The sequence below is a fragment of the Ixodes scapularis genome, unplaced genomic scaffold (genome assembly GCF_016920785.2).
Source record: "Ixodes scapularis isolate PalLabHiFi unplaced genomic scaffold, ASM1692078v2 PGA_scaffold6__148_contigs__length_123643588, whole genome shotgun sequence".
Taxonomy (NCBI): Eukaryota; Metazoa; Arthropoda; class Arachnida; order Ixodida; family Ixodidae; genus Ixodes; species Ixodes scapularis.
In genome coordinates this window covers 109,210,771-109,228,126 of record NW_024609881.1, presented here as the reverse complement: position 1 = coordinate 109,228,126, position 17,356 = coordinate 109,210,771, and the positions used below count along the sequence as shown (strand labels likewise).

The 17,356-nt window shown below is 44.7% G+C and overlaps 1 protein-coding gene across 1 annotated transcript; it reads left to right on the top strand.

Moving 5' to 3' along the window:
* The first annotated feature begins 11,921 nt into the window (after positions 1–11,921).
* LOC120849065 (deoxycytidylate deaminase) lies at positions 11,922–15,852 on the top strand. Its single transcript, XM_040221166.3, has 2 exons — positions 11,922–12,130; positions 15,594–15,852. Exons 1-2 carry the CDS (start codon positions 11,931–11,933, stop codon positions 15,769–15,771), a joined length of 378 nt encoding a protein of 125 aa, XP_040077100.2. The 5' UTR covers positions 11,922–11,930; the 3' UTR covers positions 15,772–15,852.
* Positions 15,853–17,356: the final 1,504 nt, after the last annotated feature.

Sequence of the window (17,356 nt, the reverse complement as noted above, 5' to 3'; positions counted from 1 at the left end):
TCGGGCAGTTGCGCCTCGCTCAGGAAGCCACACAAATCGTCTGACAAGATTAATTTTTCCTCTATCACGTACCTCTGTATGCCTATTTCTATATTCCGGGAGAGCATTTTGATATCACCTATATTTATTTTTCTATAAATTTTTCAATCTGGTCTCTCGAAACAAACGTCGGCACTGTTCGCTGTGGCGACTAAGTCCGAACGAGTTTTTCGGGCAGTTGCGCCTCGCTCAGGAAGCCACACAAATCGTCTGACAAGATTAATTATTCCCCTATCACGTACCTCTGTATGCCTATTTCTATATTCCGGGAGAGCATTTTGATATCACCTATATTTATTTTTCTATAAATTTTTCAATCTGGTCTCTCGAAACAAACGTCGGCACTGTTCGCTGTGGCGACTAAGTCCGAACGAGTTTTTCGGGCAGTTGCGCCTCGCTCAGGAAGCCACACAAATCGTCTGACAAGATTAATTTTTCCTCTATCACGTACCTCTGTATGCCTATTTCTATATTCCGGGAGAGCATTTTGATATCACCTATATTTATTTTTCTATAATTTTTTCAATCTGGTCTCTCGAAACAAACGTCGGCACTGTTCGCTGTGGCGACTAAGTCCGAACGAGTTTTTCGGGCAGTTGCGCCTCGCTCAGGAAGCCACACAAATCGTCTGACAAGATTAATTTTTCCTCTATCACGTACCTCTGTATGCCTATTTCTATATTCCGGGAGAGCATTTTGATATCACCTATATTTATTTTTCTATAAATTTTTCAATCTGGTCTCTCGAAACAAACGTCGGCACTGTTCGCTGTGGCGACTAAGTCCGAACGAGTTTTTCGGGCAGTTGCGCCTCGCTCAGGAAGCCACACAAATCGTCTGACAAGATTAATTATTCCCCTATCACGTACCTCTGTATGCCTATTTCTATATTCCGGGAGAGCATTTTGATATCACCTATATTTATTTTTCTATAAATTTTTCAATCTGGTCTCTCGAAACAAACGTCGGCACTGTTCGCTGTGGCGACTAAGTCCGAACGAGTTTTTCGGGCAGTTGCGCCTCGCTCAGGAAGCCACACAAATCGTCTGACAAGATTAATTTTTCCTCTATCACGTACCTCTGTATGCCTATTTCTATATTCCGGGAGAGCATTTTGATATCACCTATATTTATTTTTCTATAAATTTTTCAATCTGGTCTCTCGAAACAAACGTCGGCACTGTTCGCTGTGGCGACTAAGTCCGAACGAGTTTTTCGGGCAGTTGCGCCTCGCTCAGGAAGCCACACAAATCGTCTGACAAGATTAATTTTTCCTCTATCACGTACCTCTGTATGCCTATTTCTATATTCCGGGAGAGCATTTTGATATCACCTATATTTATTTTTCTATAAATTTTTCAATCTGGTCTCTCGAAACAAACGTCGGCACTGTTCGCTGTGGCGACTAAGTCCGAACGAGTTTTTCGGGCAGTTGCGCCTCGCTCAGGAAGCCACACAAATCGTCTGACAAGATTAATTATTCCCCTATCACGTACCTCTGTATGCCTATTTCTATATTCCGGGAGAGCATTTTGATATCACCTATATTTATTTTTCTATAATTTTTTCAATCTGGTCTCTCGAAACAAACGTCGGCACTGTTCGCTGTGGCGACTAAGTCCGAACGAGTTTTTCGGGCAGTTGCGCCTCGCTCAGGAAGCCACACAAATCGTCTGACAAGATTAATTTTTCCTCTATCACGTACCTCTGTATGCCTGTTTCTATATTCCGGGAGAGCATTTTGATATCACCTATATTTATTTTTCTATAAATTTTTCAATCTGGTCTCTCGAAACAAACGTCGGCACTGTTCGCTGTGGCGACTAAGTCCGAACGAGTTTTTCGGGCAGTTGCGCCTCGCTCAGGAAGCCACACAAATCGTCTGACAAGATTAATTATTCCCCTATCACGTACCTCTGTATGCCTATTTCTATATTCCGGGAGAGCATTTTGATATCACCTATATTTATTTTTCTATAAATTTTTCAATCTGGTCTCTCGAAACAAACGTCGGCACTGTTCGCTGTGGCGACTAAGTCCGAACGAGTTTTTCGGGCAGTTGCGCCTCGCTCAGGAAGCCACACAAATCGTCTGACAAGATTAATTTTTCCTCTATCACGTACCTCTGTATGCCTATTTCTATATTCCGGGAGAGCATTTTGATATCACCTATATTTATTTTTCTATAAATTTTTCAATCTGGTCTCTCGAAACAAACGTCGGCACTGTTCGCTGTGGCGACTAAGTCCGAACGAGTTTTTCGGGCAGTTGCGCCTCGCTCAGGAAGCCACACAAATCGTCTGACAAGATTAATTTTTCCTCTATCACGTACCTCTGTATGCCTATTTCTATATTCCGGGAGAGCATTTTGATATCACCTATATTTATTTTTCTATAAATTTTTCAATCTGGTCTCTCGAAACAAACGTCGGCACTGTTCGCTGTGGCGACTAAGTCCGAACGAGTTTTTCGGGCAGTTGCGCCTCGCTCAGGAAGCCACACAAATCGTCTGACAAGATTAATTATTCCCCTATCACGTACCTCTGTATGCCTATTTCTATATTCCGGGAGAGCATTTTGATATCACCTATATTTATTTTTCTATAATTTTTTCAATCTGGTCTCTCGAAACAAACGTCGGCACTGTTCGCTGTGGCGACTAAGTCCGAACGAGTTTTTCGGGCAGTTGCGCCTCGCTCAGGAAGCCACACAAATCGTCTGACAAGATTAATTTTTCCTCTATCACGTACCTCTGTATGCCTATTTCTATATTCCGGGAGAGCATTTTGATATCACCTATATTTATTTTTCTATAAATTTTTCAATCTGGTCTCTCGAAACAAACGTCGGCACTGTTCGCTGTGGCGACTAAGTCCGAACGAGTTTTTCGGGCAGTTGCGCCTCGCTCAGGAAGCCACACAAATCGTCTGACAAGATTAATTATTCCCCTATCACGTACCTCTGTATGCCTATTTCTATATTCCGGGAGAGCATTTTGATATCACCTATATTTATTTTTCTATAAATTTTTCAATCTGGTCTCTCGAAACAAACGTCGGCACTGTTCGCTGTGGCGACTAAGTCCGAACGAGTTTTTCGGGCAGTTGCGCCTCGCTCAGGAAGCCACACAAATCGTCTGACAAGATTAATTTTTCCCCTATCACGTACCTCTGTATGCCTATTTCTATATTCCGGGAGAGCATTTTGATATCACCTATATTTATTTTTCTATAATTTTTTCAATCTGGTCTCTCGAAACAAACGTCGGCACTGTTCGCTGTGGCGACTAAGTCCGAACGAGTTTTTCGGGCAGTTGCGCCTCGCTCAGGAAGCCACACAAATCGTCTGACAAGATTAATTATTCCCCTATCACGTACCTCTGTATGCCTATTTCTATATTCCGGGAGAGCATTTTGATATCACCTATATTTATTTTTCTATAAATTTTTCAATCTGGTTTCTCGCAACAAACGTCGGCACTGTTCGCTGTGGCGACTAAGTCCGAACGAGTTTTTCGGGCAGTTGCGCCTCGCTCAGGAAGCCACACAAATCGTCTGACAAGAATAATTTTTCCCCTATCACGTACCTCTGTATGCATATTTCTATATTCCGGGAGAGCATTTTGATATCACCTATATTTATTTTTCTATAATTTTTTCAATCTGGTCTCTCGAAACAAACGTCGGCACTGTTCGCTGTGGCGACTAAGTCCGAACGAGTTTTTCGGGCAGTTGCGCCTCGCTCAGGAAGCCACACAAATCGTCTGACAAGATTAATTATTCCCCTATCACGTACCTCTGTATGCCTATTTCTATATTCCGGGAGAGCATTTTGATATCACCTATATTTATTTTTCTATAAATTTTTCAATCTGGTCTCTCGAAACAAACGTCGGCACTGTTCGCTGTGGCGACTAAGTCCGAACGAGTTTTTCGGGCAGTTGCGCCTCGCTCAGGAAGCCACACAAATCGTCTGACAAGATTAATTATTCCCCTATCACGTACCTCTGTATGCATATTTCTATATTCCGGGAGAGCATTTTGATATCACCTATATTTATTTTTCTATAATTTTTTCAATCTGGTCTCTCGAAACAAACGTCGGCACTGTTCGCTGTGGCGACTAAGTCCGAACGAGTTTTTCGGGCAGTTGCGCCTCGCTCAGGAAGCCACACAAATCGTCTGACAAGATTAATTATTCCCCTATCACGTACCTCTGTATGCCTATTTCTATATTCCGGGAGAGCATTTTGATATCACCTATATTTATTTTTCTATAATTTTTTCAATCTGGTCTCTCGAAACAAACGTCGGCACTGTTCGCTGTGGCGACTAAGTCCGAACGAGTTTTTCGGGCAGTTGCGCCTCGCTCAGGAAGCCACACAAATCGTCTGACAAGATTAATTATTCCCCTATCACGTACCTCTGTATGCCTATTTCTATATTCCGGGAGAGCATTTTGATATCACCTATATTTATTTTGCTATAATTTTTTCAATCTGGTCTCTCGAAACAAACGTCGGCACTGTTCGCTGTGGCGACTAAGTCCGAACGAGTTTTTCGGGCAGTTGCGCCTCGCTCAGGAAGCCACACAAATCGTCTGACAAGATTAATTTTTCCCCTATCACGTACCTCTGTATGCCTATTTCTATATTCCGGGAGAACATTTTGATATCACCTATATTTATTTTTCTATAATTTTTTCAATCTGGTCTCTCGAAACAAACGTCGGCACTGTTCGCTGTGGCGACTAAGTCCGAACGAGTTTTTCGGGCAGTTGCGCCTCGCTCAGGAAGCCACACAAATCGTCTGACAAGATTAATTATTCCCCTATCACGTACCTCTGTATGCCTATTTCTATATTCCGGGAGAGCATTTTGATATCACCTATATTTATTTTTCTATAATTTTTTCAATCTGGTCTCTCGAAACAAACGTCGGCACTGTTCGCTGTGGCGACTAAGTCCGAACGAGTTTTTCGGGCAGTTGCGCCTCGCTCAGGAAGCCACACAAATCGTCTGACAAGATTAATTTTTCCCCTATCACGTACCTCTGTATGCCTATTTCTATATTCCGGGAGAACATTTTGATATCACCTATATTTATTTTTCTATAATTTTTTCAATCTGGTCTCTCGCAACAAACGTCGGCACTGTTCGCTGTGGCGACTAAGTCCGAACGAGTTTTTTGGTGCGCCTCGCTCAGGAAGCCACACAAATCCGCATGAGCTAGATCTGCCGTTTGAGAGGTGGTGATACTGGCTCACGCTGTACCTGAGAAATTCAGCCTGTGCAACTCAAACACGTGCCGGTACGATGCTCATTCTCATTGGTGGGGACGAACCCAGGATCCCCGGGTTTTTGTAGCCTGATCTTTCTGCTCTCCACATGCCCCGAGCTAGCATGCGCTAGCACACTCGGTTAGGGACTCTCAGAAAACCAGGACTCAAACAGGAAATGTTGCGGGTCCCTCGCCTTCGCTGAAGGTATAAAATATATGGGCGAACTAGCATATAATTATTTATTTATTTGCACCATATAGTATCTCTCTTTCTCTCCCTTGCACAATATTACCAACTGCAGAGCTTACAGATGTTTCTGTGACTATCAGACAACTTAGTCAAATTTCGACACGGGCTTAAAATCATGTGGGTTACCACAATTTCAAGGCTACTTGCAGAGTTTTTGCTGAACCTGGAAACACGACTTGCAAAAACTTGCATATTATACAGTTTGTTACAATATATGGTCAGCAGGGGAAGCTCCTACTCCGGCTCGAGCTCTCAAGTTTGGTAACGCTTCAACTTACGAAGAATGACAAGCGCGAGGTGGAGACGGAGCTTCTCCTGCTGACCTTCTCGGTGTGGTCCAACCATTCGTTGGTACCGTCTCTATCTGTACCACCTAACGACGGCTATTCATCGCGCTCGGCGTGAGTTGATATCACAAGGGCGCCAGGGTGTTTCGCGCCCCAGTAGACTTCTGGTAATGCGCTTATTTGTCCATCTCTAATGCAAAGCGTGCTTTGTGTTCCGAGTTATACCTTTATATGAACGTGCGTACAAGGGTCGTTTGATGAGTTTGGTAAAAAAGCTGGTTAAACGCTTTGTTAGAACAAAAGGTTGATGTCTTTTCTCAACATAGTCCCCATTGAGGACTATCCACTTGACCCAGCGAGTTTCTAAATTTTCTTTCTCTCAGAAAAAGAGGTTTTCTTAAAGGCTAGAAAATATGAACTGACGGAAGTAATGACATTCTCATTCGAGGAGAAGTTTTTTCGACAGAGTCAGATTTCTCAAGTTCGGGAACACGAATAAAACACACGACGCCATATCAGAAGAATGGGATGGATGAAGAATCAACTCGAAGCCCAAGTCTTCCAATTTTGCCATTGTCACAGTCAATTCGTAGGAGAGCGCGTTGTCTTGGTGAATGAACGGTCTGGTGCCAACACCTCCTAGATCACAAGGCCGTAGTGCTGATAATTTTTCGTCACAGAAGAAGGCCGATCGCGGGCGGTGATTGGATACGAGCGCTGCGTCCGTCTCTGTGATTAGACACGAGACGCTGACGCAGCCCTCGCGTCCAATCACGGCCCACGATCGGCCTTTTTCTGTGGAGAAAAATTATCAGCACTACGGCCTTCTTATCTAGGAGGTGGTGCTGGTACCCATCGCGCACACAGCTTTTTGTAAAGGGTTTTGTGCACACGTTATTTTGAGATGCCTATGGTCTCAGCAGTCTTGTGCACATTCACTCGACTGTCCTCCAATTATTATATTATGAATTTATTCAACAATATCCGTCGTGGTGACCTCAACTCGGCGTCCGGAGCGCGCTTCATCTTCAGTGAACGTTCTGCCACGTTTACTCCAATGAACCCAGAACTAAACACCCTTCAACGTTGAATAAGGGTCCCCATGAACTTCATGCAACTCGGTTTTGATACGTGGACGTTAACATTTTTAAAACAAACGTGCTTAATCATTGCACAGGGTTGTTTTTTTTTTTTTTTTCCATTGTGGCGAGCGCTACAGTGTTCGCTTCAACCGTCTGTCAAACATGAACAGCGCTTCGCTCCCGTCTGGAAGCTAGCCTGGGTTAGTTTGAAGAATGGCACTTGCCAGCCATGGTGTCATCCATTGAATAGTTCATCGTATAAATTTACCAAACTTATCAAACGACCCTTGTACTTGCGAGCTGTACAGAAAGCAAAATGACGTGGAACAAAACGGAAAAACGTTCGAATCCGGAAGCGCGCAGGGGTTCGCCATTAGTGGACTCCATAGTCTGTGACAGCTCAAGAGTGCAGTGGAAGCTCCGCTTACAGCACGAGCTTTGTGGCCTTGATAGCACAAGTGTGCACGCGCAGCCAAAGCGCGGCGGAAGGCAAGGAGCGCGCGCTGAAGGCGGAGCTTCCACTGCACTCTTGAGCTGTCACCCACCATAGTGAGCTTGTTTACAAACAGACAAATAAATAGCTGACGTGCATATTCCACCGTATCACGGCCAAAGCTATAATTGTGTCTTTTTAGCAACCACGCGCAATAAAAGCCTGGGGTAATCGCTTTGGATGACGCCTCGGCAGCTGCGCGAGCACTCGTACTGCGAGGATGCCAATCTACGCAGTCAGGGCTGCCGTCTCACGCTAGCGCAGCCTCCGTGGTTAGTCCATGTTAACGTGAGACTGCGAAGTACTACTGAAAAGGTTGTGCAAGCGCGAGCGGCTAGCCTTGACAAACTCGACTGAAGTATTCTCTGCCCGAGCGCTCGCGCAGCCACCGAGGAGTGATTCAAAGGAAACGGCTCGCGCCTTTAGCATGCATGGCTAACAATAGTCCATGCTGAGGTGAGACAAAGTTTAGCCTGAGCCAAGGTGCCCTAAGCCAGAAGACCCTCTCTAACAGGCCCCAGTGATAAGAGAAAGCCGAGCCTGAAACAGAGCACTTTTAGCATCGTTTTACCTTATGTCCGATGCACTACCGCCGGTGCGGTACAGTGTACTAGAATATTCTAGTACACTGTAGGTGCGAGGTAGGAAAACGCAGAGGATTCGGCTCGCGCTTCAATACTTCGTCTAACCTTAGCATGGGCTATTGTTGGTCGCGTGCTTCGACGACGCCTCGGCGGCTGCACGAGGACTCGTGTGGCGCGAATGCCAATCAAGGCTACCGTCTCGCGCTAGAGCAGCCTTTGGGGCCAGTCCATGCTAAGGTGAGACGAAGTATAGCTTTAACTTTGCTCGGTTTAAATTTGGCTTTTAGCGATGGAGCAATAGTCTTGAGCGTTAGCTTATCACTTTAGAATGCACATTGACTGCGGGAGAAGCAATTCCACATTGTACGTCTGCGCTAGGCGCGCCCAGAGCTGTGACCTTGAGAGGTTCCGAGGTTCGGAGCTGTCTTGAGCGTGTTATCAGTGCTATGCCCTTACTGCATTACGATGTCTCCTCTCCGGATTCGAAGATAAGATTGGCGGTGCGGGCTGAAACAGAGGGCACATTGGAAATTGGAAAAGTGATTTCGCTCGGGTCTTAGGCGCCACATGTCGTCGCGGAATGGAACTAAACCGAATGTCTCGGATTCTTGGCCATGAACGTGCGGAAGGCACGCGAAGTCGGTATCCGAGCGTAAAGGGCAGCTCCGCCGTCAATTTGAGCGTTTTTATCGAAACATATTTTCGGAAAGGGTACTAAAAATTTAGCCTATAGCAGCAGTTAAATCATTAAAAAACTGTTTACATAATTTATAATCGTTAAAATACGCTGAAACCGAAACCGAAACTAACTTGCCACTCGACTGGTCCGCCATTTTGATGTGATGTCATATATGGTATAAACACTCGCACGTGTGCAGTTTGAGCCTGGCCAGCCTGGCAGCGGGTCACTGTTTTGTGTTCGTGCCGCGGATGAAAATGGACTCATCAAGCTCGTCTGAATCGAGCAACGATGAGGATATGCGGCTAGATTTTGAGGACGATGACGATAACCCGTTTTCATACGATCCGCCGGCATCGCCTGTGGTGTGGGGAGATTGCCAAAATGCCCCCTCTACTGGTGTGAGGAGATTGCGAGAATGTCCCCACTACTACAGGACGGGTGCATCACGAGGAACGCCTTCTTTCTGCGCCCGTCCCCGCTCAACCCGAAAGATTCCCTCAGTCGCACGCTAGCGGCATAGCAATCCGGTGAGAAGTGGTCGGAGCAGATTCGGCTGTTTTTACTTGGGAGCCAGCGTTCACGTCGGACTGCCAGGACCCATCTCTTTCGTGTCGACTTGTCGGTCGGAAAACTGTGAAATGTCACATTGCTGCGTTTCTTTGTGGTGTTATTACACCCTACGGCACAACACCAATTCCCTCCAGTCGCCATTACGCGCTCTCACATAACTGTATAAACCGATAAAATAAGCAAAAACCAGACAGTCCCATCACCAACAAGCTCCAAAGCAAGCACCCTGACCAACATGTGACGTCACAGCAACGTCAGTGCCATCATGGCAGCCTCCGTGTGCCGCTCTTCCTCAGTGTTGCCAGTAGGGCGGCAGCAAGTGATTTGGGTGTGGAGGTGTAAATTTCAAAATTCATTTTCTTCTAAGAAAATTAATATTTTTCCGAGATATTTCGTTCACATGCTCAGGAAGGGCATCCAAATATGCATGGTGAAAATTTTATAGAAATCGGCGACTATAAAAATTACGGCGGAGATGCCCTGTAAGCAAAGATGAAACATAGCTCTATTTGTGCTGGCACACATGTGTGCAAGCTGCTTTTTGATTGTTACTTCGAATACGCTGCAGGCTTGCAAAAACTGTGTGCGAGCAACAGCAGATGGAGGCAGATACAGGGTGTTTGTGTAAATGCTAAAAAAATAGAAACTTCCATTGGAAATTTTTTTTTTTTTTTTAGCCCCTTGGTTGTGTTTGCAGTTTGGAGGGCCATTAACAAAAGAGATGAAATCGGTTCATTAGATAGCTATTTACCATACTATCTCGAGAGATAGACCACCTGAATTTCATAGCAAATTGAGTGAAAATAAGGGGTAAGCTAACTTTCGGTGTGCTATAAAAAAAGTTTTAGGTTTTGTCACCCTTTGAAAGTTGTGATTGCAGGAAGGGTGCGATGAAGCAAAGACAACTCTCCTTTACAGTCAGCAATGTTCGCTCATCTCCCGCTGTGGTTTAAGCAACACAGTTCTTTTTCGGGTCACTATTGGCCAGGGCCCTGCAATTACTAGAAGTGGGCTATCTTTCGGTGTTTCAGAAAAAATAGCAAATCGCGTCAAAAGTAGGGGTGGGCTATCTTTCGGGTGTGGGGCGTCTCGGGACATTACGGTAACTGAAAAGATTCAATAAACTTTTCGAATTGTTCAGTTTCTGAGAAATAACGCGGTTGGAGGATTGCTGCTCAACCTCATTATAATCCAACTGTGAGGAAATCAATGCCTGTGACGCCGGTTATTGTAATTTCTTTCTTTAGGCACAAGTAGGCCTCGTTAAATGCCTTTAATTGTAATTGAAAGAAGAAAAAAGAAGAAGAAAATACAGAAGGCCGACGTCAATGTCGGCTTGCGTATGCCAGCTCTGCTTTTATATACTCACTGGGATGTCAGGAGCATTCTTGATAAGAATGCACGATAAGCGTCAATCTTGTTTTAAACGTTTTCTATATACAAAATTATGTTAAAAAAAAAATTTACATTTTTTTTTTTTTTTTTGCGGAAAAAAAGTTGTGCAATGTTGCAAGCTCAGTTTCTGCCCAACTGTAGTGCTAGCAGTCCAGGCCGAATGCCAAAGTTTCAAATGTGTCGACCATTTTCTTATTGAAAAGTTCTGAAAATCGCCGATTAATTTTGAAATGGGAAAAACGGCAAGCTTTGAAACTTTGACATTGGGTCCTGACCGCTAGCTCTAGGTTTGGGCGGAGACCAAACATTTAAACATGTGCAGCTTCTTTTTTTTTTTATTGGTAAAAAAAAAAATCATTTTGATCATTGACGCATGGTACCTACGTCAAGTGGTGCCGGCAAGGCAATACGTGCAGCCATACACCAACACCTGTTGGATTTCCGAAACGTTTATTGCGTTACAAAGCGGCGACAGCTTTACGTCACAGCAAGTGTTCCCAGCCTTTGTATAAGGGTGCCGGATTACCCGCATTTCTGACAAAGCCTGCAGCGTTCCTGCATATTTTTTTTTCCGCACGTAAATGATTTGTTACCGAGATATATCTAACCTGCAGAGGTGGGAACTGATCAAAAAAACGCAGAATTTCCATTCAAAAGTGTAGCAGTTTAAAATGTCTTGAATTGGGTCAAATCGGTATCCACGGCCTACCATGTTTCGTTGCTGTGCACCTTTACTGAAATTCCCCTTCCCACACTTCACCCCCCCCCCCCCCCCAAAAAAAAAAAAAAAAAAAAAAAAAAAATTGGTCAAAGTATTTGGATGGGGCACGTACGTTACGAAATCATGAATGTTAATAAAAAAACAGGAAAAAAAACTATTTCAGTGCATTTCTGAATTTTTTTTTTTCATTTTGGGGTCAACGTCTGAAATAGACTCACGTTTGCTAGTCTCCCGATGTAAACCTTGCCCTCGGCAATTTCCTTTTTTTTTCCGAAAAAAAATTGTTTTGTGAAGCATGTCACATAAGTGCTCAACCTGTAGGAGCCACACATTTAAAAATATATTCAACGTCAACGAAATAAGACTCATCTCCAAAGCTTTGCGTGGGAATAGTGACGCACGTCTGTCGCATAGTTGCACCATCGTTCGAAAACTTGTCACTTCTCCCGTCTTTTCTTTCTTTTCTGTTCTGTGCTTTGTCCCTTTTCCTTATTCTTTCGCGTGTGAATTAAATTTCTCCCGTTGTTTTTGCAGTGTGTCATGCCGAAATGAACGCCCTGTTCAACCGCAACTGCTTTGACGTGCGCGGCTGCACGCTGTACACGACGCACTTCCCGTGCAACGAGTGTGCCAAGATGGTGGTGCAGTCGGGCATCGGCCAAGTTGTCTACCTGCAAGATAAGCACCCCAAAGACGCCCCTTACGTTGCATCTAGGCTCCTCTTCACCAAGGCGAAAATCCCCTTCCGGTGCGTCTATTGTGAGCGAGAGTTTTAAGGGTGTGCTACACCACATTCATGGTCATAGCCCAAGGCTCTAAGCATCCTAAAATACCAAACATTACATTCCCATGTGGCCGATTTCTCTATAAAAATCGGCGTCAAATATCAATGCGGAGACCAAGACGTCTGCTTCAGAGATTCTTGTGCGGCAGCTGCGGTGACATCAAAATGATCTAGAGATCTGATTGGCTTTAATTGAAAAGGATAGTGGGTAGACCTCAATGCTAGGTTCCTTAAAGGGCCCATGAAACGAATTTCGGGTTGGGATAAATCATTTTAGATTGGGATTTTACTAATAGCACTTCGTTCAGTGGGCCAAAGAAGAAAGTCAAAAGCCTGATTTTCTGTGCGAAAATTTGAAAACACAGCGGACTATTTCGTACCTCCTCCCCCTTCGTAAGCTCTCTGCCTTTTCACAGTGATTCATCCGCGGTCCCAAAACCGCGTCATCGGGTCCAAACGCACGTCACACGAAACTGGACCTGACTTAGTCCATTCACCCCTAAGCTGACATTGTGGTGGAAGCTACGCGCTTGCCCGACCAATCAGCCGCCTCCCTTTCATCACCTGACCTCATTCTCTGCACGTGGGTATGCGCGAAGGGGCGTGATCACGTGGCAAAAGTGTGGCTGGCCCAACGAGCACGTAGCTTCCACAGCACTGTCAGCTTCTGGGTGAACGGGTTGGGGAAAGCAACTTTTGTCTGAATTTCGAGCGACGGGCTAATCTTCTAGGGGGACAATGGCTCTGTCCGGGTACACAAACCAGATTCCGAGCAAGAGGGCCGTCCCCTCTTTTCGTCTTCCTGAACTGTTTGGTGGAATGCGGGATTTATGAGTTGAGGAGGAAAGCTAAACAGGAAAAAGTTGGAAAAGCGTTTCATGACCCCTTTAAAGGGATACTTCAACAATATTTGAAATATTCCCATTGTGTTCATAAATAGGTTGAATGTGATCCACAATATCCGTAAATGACAATCACACGTTTGTATTTTGAGCCTGGTGGCTGTATTTTTCGTTGTAAACGGCCCACTCTGGCAAGCGCTCGGAGAAGGCCCAGCGGAGACCACGTGACATCCAACGCAATCTTGACGTAGGTCGTCTCAAGACCAGCAAAGCTACGGCGAGGCTGACGTCGAGAGGATGGCCTAGAGTGCCTTCATGCTAGCGGGACTAGGGAGCCTTCATGTGCGCTTTGAAGGCACTTTAAGCGGGACATGAAGGCACCCTAGGATGGCCTAGTCGTTCCAGCCACCGAAGCGGCTGCTTTTGTACGAATTTTGAGGGACGGGTTAATCTTGTATAATCTTGTAGGGAGACAATAGCGACTTCTGCGACACACAAAAGACATTCTCGGGAAGAGGGGAGTTCCTCTTTCCCCTCTTCTTTCGTCGTGGCCGGAGACGAGACAACCTCCGTCACTAGCTGTCAAGGTTCCTTGACGAGCATTACTAACAACTTACAAGGCGTTAGCGACATCCACCAGGTGCTCTTTGCTAATCGTTTAATTCGTTTTAAAATTCCTTTTCGAGACTTTTTTAACAAGATATTGGTATGTTCGATGTGATACTGCTCCTTTGAACACATATAGACCAAAAAATGAGCGCCGAAATTTTGTTGTAGTATCCCTTTAAGTCTATTTACTATTTTTTTTTTCAATAAGACGAAATTGCAGACACCAGAAGGCGCCATAAGATGAGGACGGGGATCTGCAATGATGCGAATATTGGGGAGCGACCACCAAGCGGAAAGAAGAAGTTGGTGTACTTAAAATGAACTAACAAGATCCGCGAATTGAAGGTACGGAGGCAGGCAGAGGGTGGAACGACACCAGCGCATCGGCCAGCCTCCGGACAGGAGTGATGGTCTGTGGGGACGGCGCCCAGGCAGGTTCAGGTCGCTGCCGCAGGACACTGCCAAAAGCAAGGGCGCGATGGCTGCGCCCTGAGGGACACTAAATGTTCGTATACTGTTCTTCTCACGAGCCATGCTCATCTTGTTTCACAGTTTGCGGAATTCCGTGTCCTCATCATTTTACATCATCACCTTCACAGTTGCAATTTAATGGCAGACGCCTCCTGCACGGATTGGTCGCAAGTGCGCATGCGTCGCGCTTTCTCGTGGCGAGTTGAAAGGCGGAGAGAAGTTTTGCAGACGATCTAAGCTTTCGGCACCTCCTTACAGCTCTTATTGCAAATGTCTCTGCCTTTCAACTAGCCATGCCAATCGTCCAGGTATGAATGTAATGTCTGGTTGTATGAGGATGCTAAGAGCCCGTGCACTGAGTCGTGGTCGTAAATGGACTATTGCAGAAAGCGGTCTAGAGCCCCTTACGGCCTGTTCACCCTTGCGTTTGCTCAGGACCGAGCTCTTGTGAACTCTTACGACCCGCTTACAACGAGAGCGCACGCTGCCGCCATTGGTGAGGCGACCCCGGAACTGCATTTCGCTAGAGCTAAGGTTTTGCGGTATTTGCGAGATAAAATATAGATGCAATCTGAGAGGAACGGTCGATTATGACGTTGTTGGAAGTTTTTCTGATTAAAGAAAGAGTGATGCACTAAACAAAATGAAATGCTTTTGAACGGAACCGAAAATTTTGTCCGCCTGTCCATCAACTAGTTTCTGCAATTCCCCGCTGAATTTGGTGGGGAAGTTGACGTCATGTGACACATACGCCAGTTTAGCTTTCCCGCTAAATTTAGCTGGAAAATGGATGTCACGTGACCTACAGGCTAATTGAATATCCCGGTTAAATTTGACGGGGAAACATTTTCTCCGCTAAACTTGGCGGGAAAATTGACGTCATGTGACCTACACCCCGATCGAATTTCCCATTTAAATTTCTCGCTTAAACAGTTTCTCCGACGAATATGGCGGGAAAATTGATGCCACGTGACACGTCGCATGACGTATTACACCAATTAATTAGTTTCCCACGAAATTTAGCGGGAAAATTGGGGCTGTCACATGTCCTTAGTCCTGTTAAATTTAGAAAAATTCCTAAAAGTGGGTCTTTCACTCTCTGAAACGACTGTTTAGCGTCTTCTAAACAAATTCAAACGGTTGCTCCTCAAATACCGCGTTTCACGCATTATAGGACATTAAAAATAAAGGTTGCTGTCCATCTCTTTAAAACACCGCTAAAATGATAAACCTTTACATTTTCTATTGTTTCAAACAGGCAAGTGTCGATTGCTCTCCGAGGCGCGTCTTCAACAATGTTAGTGTTGGTCGAAGCTTGCCCACCAATATTTTGTAGAAACTTCCCATCACAGATGAATTGTGAAGAAGGTTACTATCAAGATAGGAACCTTCTTCACATTTGATTTGATCTTGATTTGATCTTGACCCAGGTAGCATAGTCACCTACAAGAAAAGAATAGCTGGGTGCCTCTTTTGCGACTAAACTCAACATTTCTTTTTTACAGGCAGCACATTCCGGAGGTGAAGAAAATAGTAATAGACTTCGAAAACTTGGCTGCCATTAGATTTCAAATGGTCCGCTACCCACTATCTTTCGAATCAGAGCCAATCAGAGCTCGGCTTTTTGATGACGTCACCACAAACCCTGCAAAAAAGAAGCAGACGGACTTGCGCTCCGCATAGCCTCCCAACGCAGGCAGCGCCATCTCACGCCGCACATGGGTGTTAGAAAAGGAGGAGGAAACACAACGGCCCCGAGGAGCGCTTCCGACAAGGTGTTGTCATTACAAGTAATCATAGTAGACTTGTAATGCATTCCTTTTTTTTTTTTTTTTATAGTCGCCGTCATTACTTTTGGAAGTAATAAAATGATTTGTGGCCGTTAGTATTTTTTTACAAGCCCCACCCTCCTCGGCTTCCGTATTTACGATTACTTATTAGTCACCATGTTTCCAGCTAAAAATACTGCGATATATTCACTTAATAAAAATCTTGAATAAAATAACTTTTACCGGGCTGTACAAAAGATGGACAGTTTATGTAGGGGTTTGTTGAGTCTCGAGTTGGGACAGTGAAGTTCCAGCTATCTACAAAAGCCTCTTATCATTGGTGCCTACAAGATAACAAAGCTCAAATAATCTCGAGTTTCTCAGTGTCGCAAGTGATAACGGCATAAAGCATACGAAGTAATCGGGAAAGTAAGAGTCTCTTTTTCAAGTAACGTTAAATTACTTTTTCTCTCCACTAATCAAGTAATCTTATTGAACACATATAAAGATTAGATATACAGATCCTATCTATCTAAAATATTTATTTACGAAATCCAATAAACTTCTCACACCAAAGTTAATTATAAGTGAATTTTTTAATATTTTTTTAGTAATGTGGTGCAAGACTACACAGAAAGCAGGAAGTCGTGTCGCGCGGTGACAACTGACTGAAACAATAGTACTCTGATTAATTAAACTAACTGTTGGAGCTGTTTCCCCTGTCTCGATTGATTGTCGTTTAATAAATGGGACATCTCTTCACGCGCATGTTTTCTTTTTTTTTTTAATGACGTTTAGCGCATACGACGTTGATGTATCGGAGCATGCAGCTTTCCAAAGTAGCCGGTCTCTTGTGTGTGTGTGTGTGTGTGTGTGTGTGTGTGTGTGTGTGTGTGTGTGTGTGTGTGTGTGTGTGTGTGCGCGTGCGTGCGTGCGTGCGTGCGTGCGTGCGTGCGTGCGTGCGCGTGTGCGTGTGCGTGTGTGTGTGTGTGTGTGTGTGTGTGTGTGTGTGCGCGTGCGCGCGCGCGCGCTTCTTGGACATTAGTACCACATTATGTCGTTGCCTGATTGACTCAAAAATATATTGTGAAGTACAACACTATGTTTGTGTTCATCGCTAAAGAGATCCGGAAACTCTTACTGGCGAATTTCTAACAGGTTCATTTACACGAAATTGATGAGGGCACCCATGATCAAGCAGCATGTACAATTGCCTCTTTTATTTATAAAAGATTGGTGCACAAACTGCATTTTGTTTCTCACAACTATAATGAGAACAACCTCAGGTTCAGTGACACAACAACAACTGAACACGAGAAAACGCTCAAGGCACCCAGAACGATTTTTTGTAACCCACAACATATCCAAGCACCCCAAAATGCATGGCGGACTCTGGCCAAGGTATGAATCTCGGAAGACGCACATATTTCCAAGAGACCGGAGCTTGTGGTCGTCTCCAAAATCAGAGGCAGAGCGTGTTACAAGGAGCTTTCATAAAT

Excerpts from the sequence above, each read along its gene's own strand:
- LOC120849065 (XM_040221166.3), top strand. The coding sequence starts at position 11,931 with ATGAACGCCCTGTTCAACCGCAACTGCTTTGACGTGCGCGGCTGCACG. Across the intron at positions 12,131-15,593 it reads AAGGCGAAAATCCCCTTCCG|GCAGCACATTCCGGAGGTGA; the intron begins GTGCGTCTATTG and ends TCTTTTTTACAG.